Here is a 19775-nt window from a genome sequence, read left to right as displayed (position 1 = left end):
CTGATTTCTAGATTGGTTATTGGGAAGTGTTTGATGGGACAATAATTAGAGAGTTAGAAGGTTCCTTGTCTGGTTCAATCAATGGAATGGATATTTCAACAGAAGGAGTGCATTTTGTCACAGGTTAGTGTTGGAATAAGAAAAGGAAGCAAAATTGTCCTTATTTAAGTATATTAACAAATTAGTCTGGAGAAGAATTTTATATACATCTGCTAGAGGAAGCTAAGTCAAATTCAGTTTGAAGTCATGAAGCGCTCATGAGAAATGAGAATTCAGCTGTCAGATATTTCATGGGAAGAAAATATTAGAAAAATAAGTCAGGAAAACAAGATTAGTACCAAGATAAGAGTGGAGTAAAATTTAGACTTCCCAAGACTTGCTTTTCATTTATTTGATGGACAATAGAAAAAAATGAGCTGAAAAATTGATCCTTAATAGAATACAACATGGTACAATGGAAAAAGTTTAGAATTCAAGAACTTGAGCTTGAATTCTCTGACTTTGAGTAAGTCAACTTCCTTCTTTGAGGCTGTTTTCTCTGTGTAATGAGAAGGAATTAGATGATCTCTAAGATCTCTTTTAGTTTTAAATCTGTGATCCTACTGAGGGAATAGAACTACTTCATACTTTTTTGTTTCCTGTTGAGACCCTACGTATAAATTTTTCTTAATGTAATTTATCAGGGAACAAATGTACCAAAAACTTTGTCATGTTTTTAAAAATCAGCTTTCCAAAAAAAGGCATTGTATGAAAAAAGTTCCTATCAGGGATACTAGAGCATGTTCAGTTCCACAAACCTTTATTTATTATTTTTTTTAGAATATTAATAAACTGAAGAGTATTTAAAGTGTCCAAAATGTTCTTTTACCTTTGAGTTAATTCTAATTTGCTGTTGTGTTTTTTTTTTTTAATAAAAAAGAGATTTCATTTCTTACTTCAATTTGTGTTTAACAACAAAAAATAAGTCCCTTTTTGTAAGCACTTTAGACTCTAAGTTTCATGTGTATATGTTCCTTCATTTCAGGTGGGGATGACCATTTAGTCAAAGTGTGGAATTATAGTGATGGTGAAGTGACCCACGTTGGGGTGGGACACAGTGGCAACATTATCCGCATGAAGATAAGCCCCAAAAATCAGCACATTGTTAGTGTAAGTGCCGATGGAGCCATTTTGAGATGGAAATTCCCCTTTTCCTCTTGAATTAGTTTTGGAATCTCTTCAAGGACAGTATTCATGTTCCTATTCACCACTGAACTTGTTTGCTCTTTGGTCAAAATTACATTTGATTATATGCCTATTTTTTCTTATTTACTTTTAAATTTTGTTGCATGGGATGTTTTACATTTTAAAAGAAGCTTCAGGAAAAGAGAAGATTTTTCCATTGAAATTGATTTGAATTTAAAGATTTTATTAATATTATAATTACACTTTTGTTATAAATAAAAATCCCATTGATTGATTGCTTTCATAATTCCTCTGTCATCTAAAGCTCTTCAATTCCTAATATCTTTCCTAGTAATTATTTGTGGTTTGTTCTTCAATTAGAAGTATTGTTCTTTAAAAATCTTGATTTTGATTTTTAATCAAAATTCACCATTGTTGAATAACAAAAACAACATTTTTCTAATATATACATATATATTGTCAGGGACCTTTACCTATTTATTAAATATTAATTACACTAATTTTTTTTACAAGTGATAAGAATTCTCCTCACATAACTTACCCCCTAGGAAGTAAAATCATTAGGAAGGACATAAGGTGAATCTTATAACTTCAGACAATCCTGTACTGAAAACTCTTCCACAAAATTATGTAAGCTCCTTGAAAAAAAGTCATTTTATCTCTGTAACTCCAGAACCTAGCCTCCAATATCTTGCACAGAGTAGATATTTAATATTTATTTGTTGAATGAATGGATCTTAGGAGTGACAAGATCAAGATGGGCATGTCATAGAACTCCAAGTTACAATGCCTTTTTTTCAAACTTTTTTGTATTAATTTACAGCTTGTCACCAATGCACCTTTTTCCTCAAGTAATTTTTTTCAGTTTAGTTCATGCAAAAAATATTTATTAGCAAGGCATTATGCTTTGGGGTTGGGGGAAGGATGACACACAGGTTTTAGCCCCAATAAGTTAATAATCCAGATCAGAAGTTCTTAATAAAGATTCCACAGATCCCCAAAGAGCTTATAGCTAGATTTTAGGGGGGGGATGAAGTGTTGAAAATTTGAATAATGAAAAAAATATATCTTTATTTCAATATGAATATAATCATGTGTGTTTCATTTTGTGCATTTAAAAATCTTCTGGGAAGACATTCACAGCTTTTTACCAGACTCCCAAATTGATCCTTAAGTCTAAAAACCTCTGACTTAGAACTGGGACGTGTACAGAAATGTGATAAGTACTATATTATAGGACAAAAAATGCTGAACTTGGCATATGAAGACCTAATTTTGAATCCCTCCTTGGATTTTTACTTAGCTTTGAGATTATAAGCAAGATACAACCCCTCTGAGGTTATATTTCTTCCTCCATAAAAGAGGATACTTAATTCACAAAGTTGTTATGAGGAAAGTCCTCTTCAAATTTTCAAGTATTATGTCAATGTGAGTACAAGTTAGGATGCAATTATATACTTTTCAACTGACAAGAAATTCAGCTGTTACCTAATTTTACACAGAATGAAATTGAGGTTCACCTATCACAGACTAGTAATTGACAGAGTTCCCCACTACCCTTTAAGTGCACTTTTCATCATGTATTTTAAAATATATTCTAATAGGATCCACTACCCAAATTGTGAAGGCTACTATTTATTTTTCATGAGTACAAAGAGCATTCTCTTGATATTATTGGAAATTATTGTAAATGTCAGCTTTTGTAGGGAGGAACTTCCATTCGTAGGAAGCCCTACAAACATTTGTTAAGGTTTATTTATTATAACATTTCTAGGTTTATACCAAATGGAACTGATGGCCATGATATTGATCCCTTTAGAATATCAAACAAGAGAAAGTCCTCAGCAGATTTTAAGTGCTTTGAATGCAGGGACTATCTTTTGGCTGCTTTCCCTAAGCTACTTAGTACAATGCCTGGCACATAGTTGATGCTTAACAAAAGTTCATTGATTGGTGAAAATAAATGGTAATTTACAAAGGGAAAATATCATTCAATTTTATCTCAGTCATCATACCGATTCAATTAAAAACTAGAAATGTAACTTCTTTGAAAGTAGTGGAGTTCACCCTTTTCTGTTGTGGACCAAATAATTAGTAATCCATATATATGCAGGCAAAATTTTTTTTATCAACAGTGGTAATGGTGATGAATGTCAGTTATTCAAGAATATGGACATGTTCTTATAAGTAAGGCAAAAAATAAAAAATCTACATAGATTTGGAATTAAAAGACTTAATTGCAAATAATGGATCTCATATACATATATAACATTTAGAAAGTCACTTAAAGTCTGAAATCCTCCATTTCCTTATCTGTAAAATGGGATGATAATATTTATACATCAATCTTTTCAGTTTATTGTTAGGAAAACATCTGGTAAATTTCCAAAACCACATTATTATTAACTCACATGTCCATAACACTGGAAGGTTTCTTTAAAAAAAATAATATTATTTATTTATTTATTTTTATGTTAATTTGTGATTTTCTTTTCTTTCTTTCTTTTTTTTTTATTTAATAGCCTTTTATTTACAGGTTATATGCATGGGTAACTTTACAGCATTAACAATTGCCAAACCTCTTGTTCCAATTTTTCACCTCTTACCTCCCACCCCCTCCCCCAGATGGCAGGATGACCAGTAGATGTTAAATATATTAAAATATAAATTAGATACACAATAAGTATACATGACCAAACCGTTATTTTGCTGTACAAAAAGAATCAGACTCTGAAATATTGTACAATTAGCTTGTTAAGGAAGTCAAAAATGCAGGTGGGCATAAATATAGGGATTGGGAATTCAATGTAATGGTTTCTAGTCATCATCTAGAGTTCTTTCTCTGGGCGTAGCTGGTTCAGTTCATTACTGCTCCATTGGAAATGATTTAGTTGATCTCATTGCTGAGGATGGCCAGGTCCATCAGAAGTGGTCATCATATAGTATTGTTGAAGTATATAATGATCTCCTGGTCCTGCTCATTTCACTCAGCATCAGTTCGTGTAAGTCTCTCCAGGCCTTTCTGAAATCATCCTGTTGGTCATTTCTTACAGAACAATAATATTCCATAATATTCATATACCACAATTTATTCAGCCATTCTCCAACTGATGGACATCCATTCAGTTTCCAGTTTCTAGCCACTACAAAAAGGGCTGCCACAAACATTCGTGCACATACAGGTCCCTTTCCCTTCTTTATAATCTCTTTGGGATATAAGGCCAATAGTAACACTGCTGGATCAAAGGGTATGCACAGTTTGATAACTTTTTGAGCATAGTTCCAAACTACTCTCCAGAATGGTTGGATTCGTTCACAACTCCACCAACAATGCATCAATGTCCCAGTTTTCCCACATCCCCTCCAACAATCATCATTATTTTTTCCTGTCATCTTAGCCAATCTGACAGGTGTATAGTGGTATCTTAGAGTTGTCTTAATTTGCATTTCTCTGATTAATAATGACTTGGAGCATCTTTTCATATGACTAGAAATAGTTTCAATTTCTTCATCTGAGAATTGTCTATTTATATCCTTTGACCAAAAAATAATATTATTTAAAAAAAAAAACACATGATAATGAACCTAAATCTAGTCATTGATCAATTAAGTCAAGTTAGTGGAACACCAACATTAAACCAACTGAAGAACTCCAGAGTGAGTTCCTTTAGAGAACAATTCAATTCTGACTCAACATTTGTATCACTTATCTTTTCAAATTGTTTTCAACAGTTTCATGAAAAGAAATATACCCAAACACTGCATAGTTTATATAGTTAAAAATTTTGAGGATTTAGGCTTACCAATTTCTGTATGCTAGTTAGTTGGGTAAAAGTGTTTTGCTTTGTCAGGTTTAAATCTAAATATGCCACTTACACATATGACTGTGGACAAATCACTCACTCTTTCTAGGTCTTTCTCCTCTGTAAAATGGGTGGGGGGATTTGAAGATGGAAGTAAGAAACTACTTGATGTGAAGAAGACAGACATCAGTAAAATAATTTCTAAAGGGGGATGTTGTGTTTCTCAGGTCCTTCTGGTTCTGAAATCTGTGAAGTCCGGGTCAGCTCCCTGTTGACCTCAGGATCAGCCAGAATCAGGATCAGGAAAAGTCCTTAGTCTTTAGGGGGAGAAGTAAAGGAGATGGACAAAACTCCACCAGGCTCGCCACCAACCTCCTCTCTCCTTGTAGTTCTCCTCCAAAGTGACTCTGACTTGTCTTACTCCACCTCCTAATCCCTCCTACAATTATCTGTATACACTAAACATTCGAGTCAGCACAGGAATAGTGAGAAGGGCCATTTTCCAAGCATATGTTAATAGAATATTGTCCAATCAGTAATTAGCCTTAAGTGCTCAGTTGTCTGATTCCAGTGCCACTTATTCAGAGTTTCAGCCCTTTACAGAAACCTATGAAACCAATGACCCCTTATAGGGATGAAGAAAAAGATTTATTTGACTTATTTTTTAAGTTAGGATACAATAAACTGAGCTTTATAATCAGTTGGAGTATATCACACACTTCTGATTACTCTCTTCCCCCAACATCTGAAATGTTCTTGTATGGCAGGGTTTTTTAGGATTTCTTGGAATAAGAGTATTGTAGTTTTTTGTTTGGTCATGGTTTTTAGTGAAGCTGATGAGTCTCTTTAACTTGTTTTCCAGGTCAATTTTTTTTTTTTTAACAGAAAAACCTGCATGTTCTAATTTTTCAGACTTTGGGCTCTGTTATAATATTTCTTGTTGATGGAATCATTGAATTGTTTGCTTCCATTTTACAGAGTTTATTACTTAGGCCATATTTTCCACTTTATGTTCTATTTATTTATTCTATTTTTACTTCAAAGGATCTAATTTAAATTTTTTGTTTTAAAATGTTTTTATTTATGTATTAAACTTGTTAATACAGTCTTTTTCCAATACCACATTACCATTACTACCACCACCTCCACTGAATTCTGAATATATATAATCCTGCCTTGTAACAAAACAAATTAAACAAAAATCAACCCACAAAATGATCAACTCTTGCCAGTGTATGCAACATTGTGCCTCTATCTTTATCCATCTTTTTGTTTCACTTTTTTCTGGAGCCCTTCTGGTCAAGCCATTCTTTTTTTTTTTCCCTGAGGCTCTAAGCTAACTAAATTCTCTCAACAAATATGGAAAGAAGACAAGTTAATAGACTCCTTCTGAGACAAATATGATCCTGATAATTCAAACTAGAGAAAGACATAATTCAAAATTATTAATGAATATTGGTATAAAATATCAAATTATTGGCAAATTAATTGGCTACAGCAATTATTTAATTAAATTTAATTTATAATATATAATATAATGATTTAAGTAAATAATTAAAATTATTCCCTAGGATCACTTTAGAATATTCAGGGATGATTAGGAAAACTAACATTAGGAAAAACACAGATATAATTGAAATGCAGAAAATTCCTTCAAAATATAGCACTCATTGTATTTAAAGCCAAAAGAATAAAATATTTGTTATGATTAAAGACATGCAAAATAAAGATCTAGAATAAGTTACAATAGAGAAACATGAATTTGCTGTTGTTCAATCATTTTAGTCATAGCTGAATCTTCATGACCCCATTAGGGTTTTTCTTGGCAAAGATATTAGACTGATTTGACATTTCCTTCTCCAGCTCCTTTTTATAGATAAGGCACTAAGGCAAACAGGGTTTCCTAGTTCATATAACTAGTAAGTGGGCAGATTTGAACTAAGGAAGATGTGTCTTCCTGACTAAAAGTTTGGTACTCTATCCACTGCGCCACCTAGCATGATAAGTTTTCTCAAAAAGAATAAGGCAAAACCAGGTCTAGTTTTCCATTACTGCTTGATATAGTCTGCATAATCTGAGAAATGCTTGCTAAAGACAGGATACAAACGTTGAAAGACCAAGTATAAGGGAAAATTATCTCTTCTGGATACTCTTGAGTACTTGAGAATTAATGAAAATATTCATTGAAATAACTTCAATACCACATAAAATATACAAAATAAATTTTTAAAAATAATCATTCTTTCTACTAATACTAGTACTATATTCTAATTTCTAAAAATTTTTATTGTAATTTTTGTAATTCTAATTTTTAATAATACTAATAAAAGCCAGCAAGTCCAAATAAAAATAAAATTCCACTCAAAATAACTACAAAATTCATGAACTATGCAAAGTTAAACAACTACAACACAGAACTAGTACAAATACAAATATAAAATATTCTTTACAGAAACAATGGGGAATAAATAACTGGAGGAAAATATACATGGTTGGGGCAGGCCAATAATATAAAAATTACAATACAACTTAATGTACATGATAATGTACATAAGCCAACTCAAGCTAGTGTCCTAGTTTCTTTATAAAATTAAATAATAAAATTCATTTGGCAAAATAGAGCACAAACCATTTTTTACTATACTAAAAAAGTGGGAGAGAAATAAAACTATTTGATCATACCTTGATATGACTACCACTACTACACAAATACACACACATATACATATGGTGTATATCCTGAGGAGGTCAAAGATGAACAGAATTGTATATGTATGTCTACATGTGTATGTATGTATAAGTAGATATACTTAGATAAAATGTATATATGTGTGTATATATGTATACACACATATATACATTTTTATCTAAGTATATATATATATATACACACACACACATATATACATTTTTATCTAAGTATATATATATACATATATATATATATACACACACATTATATAGATATAGATGAATAGGCATAATACTTTTTATAACAAAAAATGGAATAAAAATGGCTCTTAAACCTAAAATGAATTATGGTATATGAATTTAATGGAATATTATTGCACTACATGAAACAAATATGAGGAATACAAAACAGAGAGCACTGGGGAGATTTATTTGAACTGCTACAAAGTAAAGTAACCAGAACCAAGAGAAAAATATATAGTCAAGGATAGTTTCAGGGTTCCACCATCACATTGACTGCAATAATGTAAAAAGAAAGTAACATGAAAAGACATCAGAATTCAATGCAATGATCAATCTTGACTGCAAAAGACTAAAACATATTTTCCTTCTCTTATTAGAGAGATGGTAGACTATTGGTGCAAAATAAATTAGATATTTTCAGACATGGTAGATGTGTTGATTAGTTTTGATTTTAATTTCCTTGTTGCAAGGGAGGATTCTATGGGAGGAAGAATTCTTAGAAAGTGACAGTTGACAGTAAAGTTAAAAAAAACAAAACAAAACCAAAGCATAAATTTTCAATTAGACTTATGATTTCATTGTTGAGATTCCTCTCAACACAGCTTTGTACCTATTCTACAATTTATAATGAGTTACTACTGAGAGAACTGAAAACTTAGGAGGTTAACCCAAAATCATAGAACCAGACCATTAGAGTATTGAACCCAGGGAAATTGAATCCAGGTTGTTTAGAATCTGAGACTATCTATTATACCATTCTGCCTTTGATTCAAATCAAGGCAAACAAGCATTGTGTCATCTATGTGCCATTAACTGTGTGTGTGTGTGTGTGTGTGTGTGTGTGTGTGTATAAATTAAAGATAATCAACAAAGAAAAAGAAACATTAAGGGAAATTAGAAAAGGCTCTGACACTTAAAGGAAACCAGATATGTTGGAGGCAGAGTTGGGGACACATGTAAAAATGCACAAAATCAGAAGAGGGAGTACACAAAGTGGGGAAGTAAGGTAAAATAGCCCTGGGAAAGATTTTATTTATTTTTATTTCACATTGGAGATAATAGGGGACCATAGTGGTTTGTTGAATAGGAAAGTGGTGACATGGATGGACTTGTACTTTACAAAGATCAACAAATGTTTAAAAAAAAAAAAAAAAGTACCTATTTACTAAAATAATCCGAAGAAACTGTGTTTGGTGCATGGGACATGGTTCCTTGCTATGACCATAACTTTCTTAGCAATCTTCATCTCTACTTCTTGTCTACATAGTTGAGAATTAAAGAAAACTAGAATTTCTCCTTCCAAAAAAGCTGTTGCAGATCATTTATAGGACAGTGAAAATGAGCATGGTGTATACATGAGAAGACTGAAACACATTGCAGATGATGAATTATAAGAAGTATAAAAAATGCCACCAGAAATGTATGGCTGGAGAAAAAGATAAACAAGGTTGGTTATATTGCAAAAATGAAGATTGACTGATGTGCCCACTGATCCATTCATATAAATGTAATACAAAAAGAGTACTAAGCTCAGTGTTGTACTGAGCTTATGGGAGGATTTGGATGTATCTCACATAGGATATGCAGACCCAGATAGGATGCAGTACAAATTCCTGGAAGGAATATTTATCCTATTAGTTAACAGGTTCCTTGGAATACAGGCAAACTGGAGCATATTTAAAAGAAGGTAACTAGAATGGTAAGAGAACTAAAGAACCTGCTATACTGAAATATCAGTTGAAGGAAATAGTAATGTTTAACTTGAATAAGAGAAGCTTCAGTGAAACAAATTTGGGTCTGATATAAGGAAAAACTTGAGTTTTTAAGTAGAGTTGTTCAAAACTAGAACGATGTCCCTTGGAAAGTGGTGAGTTTTCTATACTGAATGATGTGATCATGATTATAAGTACAAATTTGTAGTACAAAGAGATTCCTGTTCTGATATAAACTGGATTAAATTGTATCAGAGATAATTTCAAGCTCTGAGATTCTCGTATGTGTTGTTCTTAAATGGTAATGGTTGTTTCCAATCCCTACTTTTTAAAGCCTCTTACCTTCCCCACCAACTTCCATTCACAAAGCAGTTTTGGTGGGGAAAAAGAGGCTCCATCAAGTAATACTAAAAACATCTGAGATAGGTTGACTTGAATTTACTTATTTTTGGAAGCCAAAATAGAATTTTTGATGGTTCTTAAAACTTCAGTTTCAAATATCAATGTAATTTATTAAACTTCCTTTGTTAACTACTTATATTAAATTAATTTCAATGTATTCAATTGTCATCAGTTTTTAGTCTTTGCAAGTATCCATTAGGATATTATTTTATGGGTATATGTGTTCTAATTTATATTTCTTTTATATAGTTATTGCTCTGCTTTTGTTCCCTTCAGATTATTTTATTATTATCATATGTATTTATATTTCAATTATTTGTGTCTTCTCTACATTATAGTATTAAATTGCATTAATGTGCTACTATTTAACTATTCTCTTATTATTAGATATTTATTTTATATTCACATTTAATAATAAAAAAGATATTTCACACAAAAAGGAGAAAAGCTGGGATTAAAACTTTATATAAATAGTCTGAAAGACAGAAACAGAACTTATTTTATTTACTAATTGAAATGTGTGTGGTTAAGATAGATTTGTTTCCTCTCGGCAATATCAAGAACAAGAAAAAATTAAAGAAAAATAAAATTAATTACATGACAACATATATAAATGGTATGAATTCTCCTATTTAAAACAAAAGTAGATATATTAAAATACAAAATTCATCATGTTGCTTATAGGAAATACATTCAGTGCAAAAATATATCTAGATTAAAATTAGGAAGTTGCATAATATAACTTCAATTAAAAAATCAGATATGGTAATGATATTGAAGGTGGAGTTCACATTAGAAAAAAATAACAATTCTCAATTTACATCCATTCAATAATTTGACGGATTCATAAAAAAATTCAAAAGAATTTACAAGAAATAAAAGACAGAACAGTATAACACTTCAACAGTTCTTTATCAGAACTTGACAAATCAAATAAAAAATTAATAAATACTAGTTCTGAACTAAACAAGTGGAAGACAGATGATGGACAGAACTAAATTGTAGAACAAGGGTATATCCCTCCCCTCCTTTTTTTGAGTAACAGGCTTAAAGGTATATATATATATATTTTTTTTTTTTGCGAAAGGGGTAGCTAAAATTACACTAAAAAATCTTTTAAAATAAACATTTAAATAACAGGTCTAAATAAATATATATAAATATAGGATCTATATAAATATTTAAGAAGCAGAAATTCCACATACAGTACTACTAAATCATGTAAAGTCCAGCAAGGCACTGGAAATACAAAACAAAATAAAATCCTTGAGGGGTATATAGTCTATGTGAGAGAGATGCATAGATATTAAATAAATACAAAATCTATTCAATGACTACACAGTAGGAAAACTAACAACTCAGGAATCAGAAAATGCTTCATGTAGGGGGTGACACTTCAGTAAAATTTGATGTAAACTAGGAATTCTAAGAGGTGATGGTAAAGAAGTGCATTCTAGGTATGAGGCACAGCTAGTACAAAGATATAGCAATGGCAAATGGAATATCACATGTCAGAAAGAAGAAGAAGACCAGTTTGGCCACACCAAAGAGACTATGAAGCAAATAATCTGTAACGAGACTGGAATTATATAGATTAATTAAACAAAAAGAGTAGAGATGGGAGACAGGTTGTAAATGAACTAAAAACTAAAAAGGAGTTTGTATTCAAGGAATAGGAAAGTGATGGAGTTTATTGATTAGGGGAATAATGTAATCAGAATTGTACTTTAGGAATATGGGAATATAATAGCATTTTAAAATTTACAAGGCACTTGACATAGCTAAATGCTCACATTTCATTTTTACTACCATAAGGAGATTGCCCATATCTATGTTTCCTATTCTCTAATATTCAATCAATCTCTGCCTATTAGCTGCTACCCTGTTGTCTACAAATATGTATTTCCCCAATTTTCAAAAAGCCTTTCATTTATCTCATTTGTCTTTTTTAATAATTAAAATCCATAAAGTCATCCACAACCAGCCTCTCCACTTCTATCTCTTCTCTGTGGTCTGGCTTTTGCGATGTTCTACCATTCAATTTAAACTATTTGCTAATTATCATGTCCTGTTCTCAATACTCATTTGTCTTGATCTCTCTATAGCCTTGTAATTGTTAATTCTCCTCTCTCTTCAGTTTCCTTTGCTGGGTCTTTATCCAGGATTCAGCCACTAATGAGTGTCCCCCAAGGGCCTAGGCCTGTGTCCTATATTTTGCTTGGTCATCTCATCAGTTCCCATGGATTCATTTATCTCTGTGGGAATTCTCAGGTCGACTTATCATGCCCCAATATCACCCCTACACTCCTGTTGCATTTTCATATGTCTAATGGACTACATGTTCCCACAGACAAATTAAAAATGAAATGGAACTCTTATTCCCCCCTTCCCCTCAGTTGTTTAGAGTCATCCCATCCTACCAGTGACCTAGATTCCCAACTTGATTATCATCCTCAATTCTCACTCTCAGTCTGGTCAATTTTAATCTAGGCCTAACCTATTGAAATATCTTTTTGATTGCATTTCTTCAAGTCTTTTTTCCCTGTTCTGGTTCATCAGTGGCCAAAGTGATCTTTCTAAAGTGAAAGCCTGGTCATCACCTTTTTAATCAGAGTTCCCTATTAGCTTTCATGATCAAATTAAAATCCTCTGTGTTTTAAAGCCCTTTATAACCTAGCTCCTTCCTATTTAGTCTCTGTTCTTAGACTCCACTCATCTCTACGTCTTCTGCAACTAACACTGGCTTCCCAGCTGACCCTTTCTCTACTCCAAGCTTTTGACTGGCTATTCCTCATGTCTGAAATTCTCTCTCCTTATCTCTGCCTTTGATCTTCTCTGGCTTCTTTCAAGTCTCAGCTAATGTTTCTATAGGCAGTCTTTGCCAATCTTCAATTTTAGTGCTTTACCTCTGTTGGTTATCTCTAATTTATCCTGTATATAACTTTTTCCAAATTGGATTTTGAGGCTTTTGAGAGCTAAGATTTTTTTGCCTTAAAAATTTTTTTTAATTTAAATTATTTTTTATTCATAGTACTTAGCATAGTAGTAGAAACATGCTAGACAATACTTGTTGACCTAATTTTAACAAGGTCCAGGTTCACACAGCTAGTAAGTGACCAAGGCAGAATTTGAACTTAAGTTTTCACTTCAGGTTCAGCACTCTAGCCACTTGTCCATCCATCTTAATATTCTTGGGCAGCTGTGTGGCAGCCTGGGGAGAAAAGTTATCAGATAGCAAGACTCACTATAACGTTTTTATAATAAGCCGGTTGAGAGCATCTCGGTTGGAATGGTGATCTAGAAGATAAATTTTCACTCCACAATGAAATTAAATAACACCGAACTAAAGTTACAAAAGTTCATAGAAACAAAACCAATTAAAGGACTTGAAAACCAGATCGTAAAACAAAAAAACCTTAAAAAAAAAGACATGAACGGATTAAAATCTATGAGATACAAAATTGTTCTACGAGATAAACACCTTAGTGCCTTCGTGAATTAAATAGGGAAAAGAGATGAATTAAGCTTATAACTCGTTTCATTTTGCTTACACACAGCCAGCGTTTTTACAGCTCAATGTCTGTTACTTCCTCTATCTTTCCTCAAGCCTTCCCTCTAGGTGGTACTTCTCAAGAGCAGCTCTTGTTTTATGAGAAAAGTGGCGGAGAGCAAACTGAGCGCTCACAGCATCACTTGACCCAATCACTGCACACTTTCAGAAGTCCTTTTCTCCCTCTTCCCCCAATCAGATTATTGCGGCAGGGCGGAGGCTACTTAGCTCCTCCCCGGTAGGCCCCACCCCGAACTCACCTGCACCACAGGTAGCAGGAGACCTTCACCTCCTGACCAAAAGAGAGGCCAGTCAGTAGACTTGAAACTCTTTGGTCTAAAGCTGCCCCACCCTGGCGCGGGTTTGCGGGGTACACTGCAGGGAAGCTGAGGGAAGCTAGGGGAAGCTGGGAGAAGCTGGGGGCGACATGCGCAATGACTGACCCGGGAACAGCCGCGGCGGCCTATGTCCAGGCACGTGGGGGACCACCCTCTTCTCGTCACCGCCGCTCCTTTCGCCGTCTTTTGGGCAGTTTTCTGCGAGTTCTGGGTGTTCTCTCCCGCTCCAGGGGCTCCCCATCTAGAACCCAGCCTGGCGTGGAGCAGAATGATCCTGACCCGGGTAGCAGCGTTAAGGTCTTTGTAGACTCCACCTGGCCAGCCAAAGAGGTTTCCTGGGAGGCTGGAGACGCGCTCCTTCCCCAGCCTCTTCCCAGAGACAAGGCGCGCCCCCCTGGCACGCAGGGCTTGAAGAACCATGGTAACACCTGCTTCATGAACGCGGTGGTGCAGTGCCTCAGCAACACAGACTTGCTGGCCGAGTTCTTGGCCCTGGGACACTACCGGGCCCGGCCTGGACGAGCGGAGGTCACGGAGCAGCTGGCGGGGCTGGTGCGGGCCCTCTGGACTCGGGACTACACTCCACACCTCTCTGTGGAATTCAAGGTGGGTAGAACTGGGCTGGCGCTGGTCCAGTGCGCACCTTGCAGGACGGCACTCCATGGAATGAAGTTATTTAATTGTTCCCCAATCTCTACTTTTAAAAATAATTGGTTCTACAATCAGAAGAGGATTATATGATTTTCTTCTGTTCTATTTCAGAACTGATTTTTTTTTCCCATTTTACATCTTTATAATTGAGTTTCCTTTAGTTCTTATCTGTCTAGATAAGAGTGATTGGGCAGGCCTGAATTTAAAGTAAATAGGGGTGTGTTTTCAAATTCGAGGAAGAGAGAATGAAACTTTATCAGGCCTTGGGGGGAAAGGGGGAGAAGGGGGAAAGGTTGATTGGAGGGGAGAAGAGAAGGGTAATGTGTTGTGTGTTTAAAAATCTAAAAACAAAAAACAATTAACATAGATAGGACTTTAGAGTTTACAAAATGCTTTACTAAGATTCTCTGTAGAGACTCACAAAAATCCTGGGAGGTACCGCAGAAATGTGAAATAGCTGCTATTCCCATTTTTCAAAGGAAACAGGCTCAGATTGTTACTTGCCCGAGGTCATAGCCATTGGAAATGTACCATAGTCTTCTAAATTCAAATCCAAGAGTTCACTTTCTGGCTTTGACCCTTTCTGCTTGTCCTTGGGCAAATCTATCTATCTTACCGAGAAAAATGAGGGTGGTAATATCTATTAGTACCCACTTCAGAGACTTGTGAAGAAAGTGCTTTGTAAATTTTGAAAAGAGATATTATGTGTTTATTATTATCATTACTATTTTGAGTCTAAAGGAAGTTTAAGAGCTGGAGACAAAGCCAAGATTTGGTCATTGAAATAAACTTAATTTAGTTGAAAGTGCCCTAAACTTTGAGTTAGAAGACAGATTAATTTACCTTAAGGTAAATTACCTTTCTCCTTTGGATCTTAGTTTCTTATTCTGTAAAATCAGAGAATTGCAACTGGAATTAGAAAGCTATAAACTACTTCAGCTCTAAAGTTCTGAGATTTTAACTGTTGATTTGTTTCTGGAAAACCTCAGTGATAAATTGTAGGAAAGAAAACTGAAGATCTAAATAGTTGCTCTAGCAGGTAGGTAGCCTTGTAAATGAACTTTACAAAAGCCTGGAGCCTGCATTCTCTCCCTCTTGAAGTTATTTTTTATTTACTTTATTTACTATTCTTCTAGTAGAATATAAGCTCTTTGAGAGTAGGGAACGTTTCATTTTTGTTTTTGTGTCCTCACTGTGCTTAATAAATATTTTTGATTGATTATCTGAGTAAAATATACTTTGAAATTTTCCATGAAAATTCCTATGCTGCTAGTGTATCTAACCTCATTTTTTCTTACTGTCTCTGATCATTGAGAATAGGTTTAATTTTATACTATATTGAAATTATAGAGAACAAAGGCAAAAACGAATCAGAATTAGGGAATGAGCTTTTTAGGGTTATTTTCCTTTGCAAATTATTTATTAAAGATTTCATTAAATATATTCATATTTAAATTACTTAGTTTCTAAAAACTTAATGTAACTTTTAAAGAATAAATGTAATTAATCATTTTGCTGAACAATTTTTTCATTTCTTTTTGGATTTAACAGTTTTGAGAGGCAACCTTTATTCCATCTTGACATCTAGAAATCATAGAATCATTGATTTGGAACTGAAAAGGAACTTGGCAGCATCTAGTGCAACCCTTTCATTGTACAGATGAGAAAATTGAGACTTAGGAAGTTTCAGTGATATGCTCAAGGTTTAAGAAGCATAACTGTGAGTTAAACCTAGGTTTTCTGAACAGAGGCCATACTTAGTCTTAGTCAAAAGTATTCCAGATAGGACTACCAGGACATAATTGATTAAGCATTTTTTTATGTATGTGAGAAATGACATGGAAAGTAATCTCAGAGGAAAAAGCACTACCAACTTGGAAAGACTAGAAGAAAGTAAGATTTGAAATGGGTTCTGAAGGAAACGGAAATCTCAGAGGCAGAGTAAGGAGGAAGACTTACTTGTCAGGTAGTAAGAACAGCCAGTGAGAAGAAATGTCAGCATATGGAAGATGGAGTGTTATTTTGGAGAAACATAGCAAATAGACCAGTTTTGATAAATGGAGGGGAGTAAAAGGTAAGAAGGGATCAGATTATAAAGAGCTCTTAATGTTTTTTTTTTTTAGTAGTATTTTGTTTTTCCAAACACATTCCAAAAATATACTTTTCAATATTCATTTTTGTAAAACTTTGTGTTCTAAATTTTTCTCCTTCTCGTCCCATATTTCTTCCCTCCCCACAACAAGCAATATGATATAAGTTAAATATGTTCAGTTCTTTTAAACATATTTGTCATGTTGTACAAGAGAAATCAGACCAAAAGGGAGAAAAAAACAAAAGAAAGAAAAAACTAACAAAAAGGTCCACATTCAGTCTCCATAATTCTCTCTGGATGCGATTGGCATTTTCCATCCCAAATCTATTGGGATTGTCTTGAATCACCATCTTGTTAAGAAGAGCTAAGTAACTGTTGTTACTGTGTACAATGTTCTCTTGGTTCTGCTTACTACACTCAGCATCAGTTCATGGGGGTCTTTTTGGGATTTTCTGAAATCAGCCTAAGAGCATTTAATGGTGGAGGACTTGATATTTGATCTTAGAGATATATAGGAAACCATTGTAGTTTGTTGAATTGGGTCAATATGGTCAGTCGTCCCCCCATGTTTTTGATATAGGAAGACAACTCTCTCTTTTTCCAAGGAGTTATGCTTACTATGTGGCTTGCACAGGATTAAGGTTTAAAAGTGATTCATGGGACTAACTACTGCTTCCCCTTTCCCTGCAATTTTTCTCAGACTACTGTCTCATCCCTGAAGCAAGACTGAATTTCCCCAAAGTGCTGGAATTCCTAGGTATACCTAATTAATCAGTCAGCAAACTTGTGTGAGTGTGGATATGTGTGAGAGACAGACAGAGAGAAAGGCAGATAGATATAAATGGAGAGTAATAAATGGAGAGTAATTTTTATTAAGTTGGGACCAATTTGTTAAAGTCACTAAGTGATAAACAGAGCAATGTATTTGATCCTCCAAGTAATAGAAGTCATTGAGGTTTGAGTAGGGAAATGTTTTAAGACCTATGTTTTAGAGAAATCAATTTGTTAACTACAGGGAGAGATGTGAAGGAATACTGATTAGGAGACACTGAAATTGTCTATGCTTTTTTCCTTAACACTGCTGTTTACAAAATCATTTTTGACACTCAGAGTCTTGCAGAACTGTTAATCTTGAATACTCTAGTTTATTTTGAGCCTTTAAGAAATGGAGGACCTCTTTGTAGTGGCTAGAAACAGGAAACTGAGTGTATGTCCATCAATTGGAGAATGGCTGAATAAATTGTGGTATATGAATATCATGGTATATTATTGAGTGAAACGAGCAGGGCCAAGAGATCATTATATACTTCAACAACAATACTATATGATGACCAATTCTGATGGACCTGGCCATCCTCAGGATTGAGATCAACCAAATCATTTCCAATGGAGCAGCAATGAACTGAACCAGCTATGCCCAGAGAAAGAACTCTGGGAGATGACTAAAAACCATTACATTGAATTCCCAATCCCTATATTTTTGTCCACCTGCATTTTGGATTTCCTTCACAGGCTAATTGTACATTATTTCAGAATCCGATTCTTTTTGTACAGCAAAGTAATGGTTTGGTTATGTATACTTATTGTGTATCTAATTTATATTTTAATATATTTAACATCTACTGGTCAGCCTGCCATCTGGGGGAGGGGATGAGGAGAAGGAGGGGAAAAATTGGAACAAGGGTTTGGCAATTGTCAATGCTGTAAAGTTACCTGTACATATAAAAGACTATTAAATAAAAAATAAAAAAAGAAAGAAAGAAAGAAATGGAGGACCTCCAGGGTGCAATGGATGGAGCACTGGACTTAAAATCATGAAGATTTGAGTTTGAAGCATATCTTAGACATTTAAAGGTAATCCTAGAGTAGGTATAAATACTTTTAGTCTCAATTTCCTCCCTCTGAAAATGAGGTTCAGACTTGATAACCTTTTGAGTTCCTTCTAACTCTCATGTTATGATACTATGAATTAAATGTTATAGCCATATATTCTGGCTACTATTCTTGAATTAGGATGAAAATCTTCATAAATCTTCAAAATTGATGTGTTAATGAATGTGCTCTTATGGCATGGTGATAAATATAAGACCTTCATCTTTGTGGAGTTTGTAAGGCCCAGAGAACCTGAAAATGCAGTATGAGTTATTAGATCTTGTAAAACTTCCACTCTTCAAGTCTTTCCATGCAAATTCTTTTTTTTTTCTCTGTAGGATTATTTTTTTCAGCATTATATAGGTTATGTTGTTCTTAGTTGTATCTTTTAAGCATTTGGAATAATGTATTCTAAGATCTCTTCTTGTAGAATAGAAGATGTCAAATCTTATCGGATCTTAGTATTTGAACTTTTTTATGGCACCTGAAAATATTTTTCCTTAATTTGATATAGAAATTTTGGAATTGATTGTAATGCTCCTAGGACTTTTCATTTTAGACTTTCTTTCAGGAGGTGATTGGTGGATTCTTTTTATTTTCACTTTGCCCTCTGGTTCTAATAGATATGCACAGTTTTTAATTATGGTTTCTTGAAATATGGTGAGTGGACTTCTAAAAAATATCATAAAGTAGTCTTTACATATTGATAATGTGTCAGATAACTCTGAATCAAGACTATATACTTGATTACCCTTACAATATTGGTATAACTGAAGATTTTTTTCCCTGGTTCTGCTCACTTCACTTTGCTTAGTTCATGGAGATCTTGCCAGGTTTTTTTTTTTTTTTTTTAAATCATCCTCTTCATTTTTTCTTATAGCACTCTATAGCATCTATAGAATATAGATATTCATATATCATAACTTGTTCAGCCATTACCCACCTGATGAGTTTCTACTTCATTGCCATTAAAAAAGCTGCTATAAATATTTTTGTACATAGGAGTTCTTTTCATTTTTCTTTAATATCCTTTGGAAATAGACCTAATAGTGGTAATTGCTGGATCAAAAGGTACGTACAGTTTATAACCCTTTGAACATAGTTCTAAATTGTTCTCCAGAATGGTTGGACTAATTCACAAAGGTACCAAAAGTATATTAGTAAACCTATTTTTTCACACCCACTCTGGCATTCAACATTTTCCTTTTTAGTCATTTTGGGTAGAGGAGGTGGTAC

The 19775-nt window shown here is 33.8% G+C and overlaps 2 protein-coding genes across 4 annotated transcripts in view; both read left to right on the top strand.

Annotated features, from left to right (window-relative positions):
* Positions 1 to 1361, top strand: part of CFAP52 (cilia and flagella associated protein 52) — a 56615-nt gene extending 55254 nt beyond the window's left edge. For both annotated transcript variants that reach the window (XM_031965505.1, XM_031965506.1), the window contains 2 exons: positions 12 to 123; positions 1025 to 1361. In XM_031965505.1, coding sequence (XP_031821365.1) covers positions 12 to 123; positions 1025 to 1200 — 288 coding nt within the window. In that variant the 3' untranslated portion in view covers positions 1201 to 1361. The remainder of the gene's footprint in view (positions 1 to 11; positions 124 to 1024) is intronic.
* Positions 1362 to 13819: 12458 nt separating this feature from the next.
* The window catches only part of USP43 (ubiquitin specific peptidase 43), a 129709-nt gene continuing 123753 nt past the window's right edge, over positions 13820 to 19775 (top strand). For both annotated transcript variants that reach the window (XM_003770427.3, XM_031965504.1), the window contains exon 1: positions 13820 to 14530. In XM_003770427.3, the coding sequence (XP_003770475.1) occupies positions 14021 to 14530 (510 nt within the window). In that variant the 5' untranslated portion in view covers positions 13820 to 14020. The remainder of the gene's footprint in view (positions 14531 to 19775) is intronic.

Source organism: Sarcophilus harrisii, chromosome 4 (assembly GCF_902635505.1).
Source record: "Sarcophilus harrisii chromosome 4, mSarHar1.11, whole genome shotgun sequence".
Classification (NCBI taxonomy): Eukaryota; Metazoa; Chordata; class Mammalia; order Dasyuromorphia; family Dasyuridae; genus Sarcophilus; species Sarcophilus harrisii.
The sequence above is the reverse complement of the archived record's forward strand: the minus strand, read 5'-3'. Positions and strand labels throughout refer to the sequence as shown.